At 35.2% G+C, this 4,585-nt stretch overlaps 1 protein-coding gene across 4 annotated transcripts in view; it reads left to right on the top strand.

Annotated features, from left to right (window-relative positions):
* LOC107680699 (double-stranded RNA-binding protein Staufen homolog 1-like) overlaps positions 1-4,585 on the top strand; it is a 15,318-nt gene that overhangs the window by 1,886 nt on the left and 8,847 nt on the right. For 2 of the 4 annotated variants that reach the window (XM_016476710.1, XM_016476709.1), the window contains exons 2-8: positions 558-902; positions 1,923-2,044; positions 2,136-2,316; positions 3,207-3,357; positions 3,505-3,676; positions 3,844-3,939; positions 4,106-4,318. In XM_016476710.1, the coding sequence (XP_016332196.1) occupies positions 713-902; positions 1,923-2,044; positions 2,136-2,316; positions 3,207-3,357; positions 3,505-3,676; positions 3,844-3,939; positions 4,106-4,318 (1,125 nt within the window). In that variant the 5' untranslated portion in view covers positions 558-712. The remainder of the gene's footprint in view (positions 1-557; positions 903-1,922; positions 2,045-2,135; positions 2,317-3,206; positions 3,358-3,504; positions 3,677-3,843; positions 3,940-4,105; positions 4,319-4,585) is intronic. The other 2 variants (XM_016476711.1, XM_016476712.1) reach the window with 2 other exon arrangements.

Raw genomic sequence — 4,585 nt, 5'->3', positions numbered from 1 at the left:
ACATGAGGGTGAGTAATTAATGACAGAATTTTCATTTTTGGGTGAGCTAACCCTTTAACATCATTCTTTTGCTTTAGCACTGGTATTTTCTTTTTTGGAAATGCAAAGATTGATCTTTTGGTTACTTAAGCATATGATTGTGATTTTAACAGTTGTTGTGTAATTTCGCTTTTAATGAACCAATAAACCTTATATATCTATATATAAGTATTGCCCTCCTCAGCTCGTAGAAAAGCTGTTTGTGATGAGCTTTGGTTCATCATGTGACTTTCTCATCACCACCTGTTTTTGGTGTTTATCAGTGCATTACAATGGTTCAAAACAGATATTAGTACTTCGATATGTTGGTTTATTAACATTACATCAGTTAATGAAATACGGTGTTTTATTGTGAATTTAAGTTAAGTCTGTAAAACCTAAAATGTTGCTACCATATTTTTTACGGTGAAGTTCTGGCAACCACAGCTGCCGGTATTTTACCGTAAAAGTCACAGATATTTTTTTTCAGTATAGCTATGATAACTAATAATAATCCTTTTCATTTTTCTTCTCTGCAGGTTGAGCTTTGCAGTCGTCCTTCATTCTACAAACTCTCACTGTGTCGTTCTCTCTCTTTCACGTACAACCCTTCTTTGTGAAGTTCTCTTCCTACCTGACTGCAAAGTCTATACCAGGTCATTCAAACAACCCACCTTCCTACCAGCCAATCAGAATGTCACAGCTTCAGTTTCAGGCGCCTGGCAACCCTGCACCCAGTGCTACCCCTTTACAGCTGGCCCCACCCCAACCTGGGTTCAGCATTCCCTGTGCCACTGCTCCCTTACCCTCAGAGAGTGCCAGTCACCCGCTCCGAAACTCCGCCCTGCCTTCCGCCTCCGCCACACCCTTCTGCAACCCCACAGGTGGGTGAAACATTGCTCTGAGCATTTTTAGACAAAAAGCATCATCTAGGACATGACAATTCATGCATTCGAATTCTTCAGTTATGCCCAGGCCCATATAGAAATCTCATATGGAACGTTCTTAATAACATATTTCAATTCAGCAATAAAATCTGATAACAATGGTATAAAAAAATAATTTTTATCTCCGAACATGCTGAAAAAAAATACACTACCATTCAAAATTTGTGGTCGTTAAGATTTTTTTTTTTTTTAAAGAAATTAATATTTTTATTCAGCAAGAATGCATAACATTTATCAAACTTGACAGTAAATGCAAAATATGTCTATTTCAAATAAATACTTTTTAAACTTCCTTCCTATCACCAAAAATATTAAGCAGCACAACTGTTTTCAATATCAGTAACAAAATTGGCAATAAAATCTGATAACAATGGTATAAAAATTGTCTTTTTATCTCAAACATGCTGAAAAAATTAATGATTAAAATTAACATTTTTATTCAGCCAGGATGCATATTATTGATCTTATTACAAAATATTTCTATTTCAAATAAATGCTGTTCTTTTTAACTTAATGTTCACTAAAAATATTAAGCAGCACAACTGTTATCAACATGAATGATAAGAAATGTTTCTTGAGCAGCAAATCAGCATATTAGAATGATTTCTGAAGTATCATGTGACACTGAAGACTGGAGTAATGATGCTGAAAATTCAGCTTTGCATCACAGGAATAAATTATATTTTAAAATATATTAAAATGGAAAATAGTTCTTTTAAACTGCAATAATATTTCACAGTGTTACGGTTTTGCTCTATTTTTATCAAATAATTGCAGCCTTGGTGAGCATAAGAGTCTTTTTCAAAAACATAAAAAATAAATAAATAAATTTACTGACCCCGAACTTTCGAATAATCTGGGCCTAGCTATGCCCTGATAAGAAAAATAATTTCTTGGATTGTTAAACAGTTTTAAAATATTTCCTTCTTGATTTAATCTTTTAATGTTGTCCTCTAGTATCTAACATGGCAAACCCTAAAGAGAAAACTCCTATGTGTCTGGTAAATGAGTTAGCCCGTTACAATAAGATCCAACCTGAATACAAGCTACTCAGTGAACAAGGACCAGCCCACTCCAAGGTAAGACTTGGCGCTTTACTGTATACACAAACACACAAAACCATCTCTTCCCACCTGCCTGAACTTTCTGATGTTGTGGTGTGTTGGTCAGATTTTCTCAGTGCGGTTAACTCTGGGGGATCAGCACTGGGATGCAGAGGGGACCAGTATCAAAAAAGCCCAGCACTCAGCAGCAACATGTGCTCTCACCCAAACTACTCTTCCCAAACCCAGTCACAGAAGCCCCCGCCACCCAGGCAAGAACCCAGGTGGGATCTACAAGGGCTCAGAGTGTACGTGCAATTGTTCCCTTTATCTTCTTAATTGAAAGTTTTCTCATTCTCACATTGTCAAAACCTGAATTGTATGAAAGCTTGTTTCCGCCACAGAATAAAAAAAGGTAATCTCACAATTCAGATTTTTTCCCCCTCAGAGTTGCAAGTGTATATCTTGCAATTCTGACTTTATGATGTTTTTTTTTTTTTTTTTTGTATTTACAGTATCATTCAAAAGTTTGAGGTCAGTAAGATAAAAAAAATAATATTTTTATTCATCAAGGGCACATTAAATTTATCAAAAGTGATAGTAAAGACATTTACATTGTTACAGAGGATTTTTAGGTTACACTTTAAGGTTTCATTTGTTAACTTTAGTACATTTATTAGTTAACATAAACTAACAATGAAAAATACTTTTAAAGCCTTTATTAATGTTAATGTTAATTTCAACATTTACTACTAAATTATTCAAATTAAAAGGTCTATGCATATTATTTAATGTTAATATTATTTAATGTACTCAAGCAAAAATGAGCTAACAATGATCAGCTGTGTTTTTATTAACTAAGAGAGATGAATAAATACAAATGTTTTGCTCACTGTTAGTTAACATTAAGCAATGCATTAACATTGATGATAATAATAGGAAATGTTTATTGTTCACCAAATCAGCATATTAGAATGATTTCTGAAGGATCAAGTGACACTGAAGACTGGAGTAATGATGCTGAAAATTCAGCTTTGCATCACAGAAATAAATGACATTTTAAAATATATCAAAATGGAAAAAGACTATTTTAAACGGCAACAATATTTTACAGTAATAATGTTTTTACAGTAATAGGTTGAACCTCATGAATGTTAGCAGTGCAAACAGCTGTTTGGCATGTTTCTCTCTCATTCAGATAATGTAACCCACACTGTGGAGCTTAATGCACTTTGTATGAAGTTGGGCAAGAAACCCATCTACAAACCTATAGATGCCTACCCGGGGCTGAGACCAGCATTCAACTACAACATCAGAGCACCAGGCCCTTATGCACGCTCCATGCAGCAGTATGCACTCTCTATTTATTCCTATTTTATCCATTCCTTTAGCTTACTGAATGATGCACAATAGATCTTTTGGTTGATACGATAGCCTTTTGTGATTGTATGATTGATTAGATTATATATTGTTTTGTTTATTTTTTTCTTGATCAGTTATTACTACCCATTTCCTCCTGTGGGGCCAGTACTGTATCAAATGGAGCTGTCTATCGGTGGACAACAGTTCCATGGCAAGGGCCGCACGCGTCAAGCAGCCAAACATGACGCTGCGGCTAAAGCTATCAAATATCTGCAGAAAGAGCCAATAATGCAGCAAATAGCTGAGGTGAGCGTTCATACTACTAACATGATGAATGGGCTGTCAGTAATTTATTCTTCCAAAAGAGCTGCTGTGAAATCTCGAACCTTATCTAGTAAATACAAGCAAAATAAATTTATCTAATCTGTATTATTAAATCGTGACTGAAAATGCATGTCACGTTCATCCTGTAGATGAAAGAAGAGCCAGTACAAGAAAACCTTAACAAGTCAGAGATCAGCCAAGTGTTTGAGATTGCACTGAAGCGCAACATGCCTGTGAATTTTGAGGTATGTCATGATCCCATCATGCATAGGCTGCAAATATATAAAAAAAATGCAAATAATAATTGAGCGAAATTCCATGCTCATGCATATAGATTTATTGTGATATCTCACAGTTATGCTCAAACCAAACAATTGTTGACTTTTCTTTAACTGTCCTCACTATATACAGGTGCTAAAAGAGACTGGGCCTCCTCACATGAAGAATTTTGTGGTGCGGGTAACAGTGGGCGAGTTTTCAGGGGAGGGTGAGGGCAAAAGCAAGAAGATCGCCAAGAAACTAGCTGCCATCGCTGTCCTGGAGGAGCTCCGCATACTGCCTCAACTGCCTGTCATCGACAAGATACCACTACGCATTAAAAAGAAAAGCAAGTCCATTATTAAGGTAGAAGATGACTTTGACTGGCTGAGTTAGTTTGATGGCTAGAGTGTTGTGCTGATTCAAAACTCAGAAACAGATCACGTCTTTGCTAATAAATATTAAGTAAAAAGTATTTGATTTTTAATAGTTTGGATTATTATAATGTTAAAACATCAATGTATTTAATAAAGTACCAAGTTTGAGGTTTCTTTGTTGTGACAGACCAAATGATCAGCCTGGGAAGTTAATCATCTTTTTCAGTGATATATTTTTAATGATATATTCATTTTT

The sequence above is a fragment of the Sinocyclocheilus anshuiensis genome, unplaced genomic scaffold (assembly GCF_001515605.1).
Source record: "Sinocyclocheilus anshuiensis isolate Anshui unplaced genomic scaffold, SAMN03320099.WGS_v1.1 scaffold396, whole genome shotgun sequence".
Classification (NCBI taxonomy): Eukaryota; Metazoa; Chordata; class Actinopteri; order Cypriniformes; family Cyprinidae; genus Sinocyclocheilus; species Sinocyclocheilus anshuiensis.
Note: the sequence above shows the minus strand (reverse complement) of the source record. Positions and strands in the feature narration are given on the sequence as shown.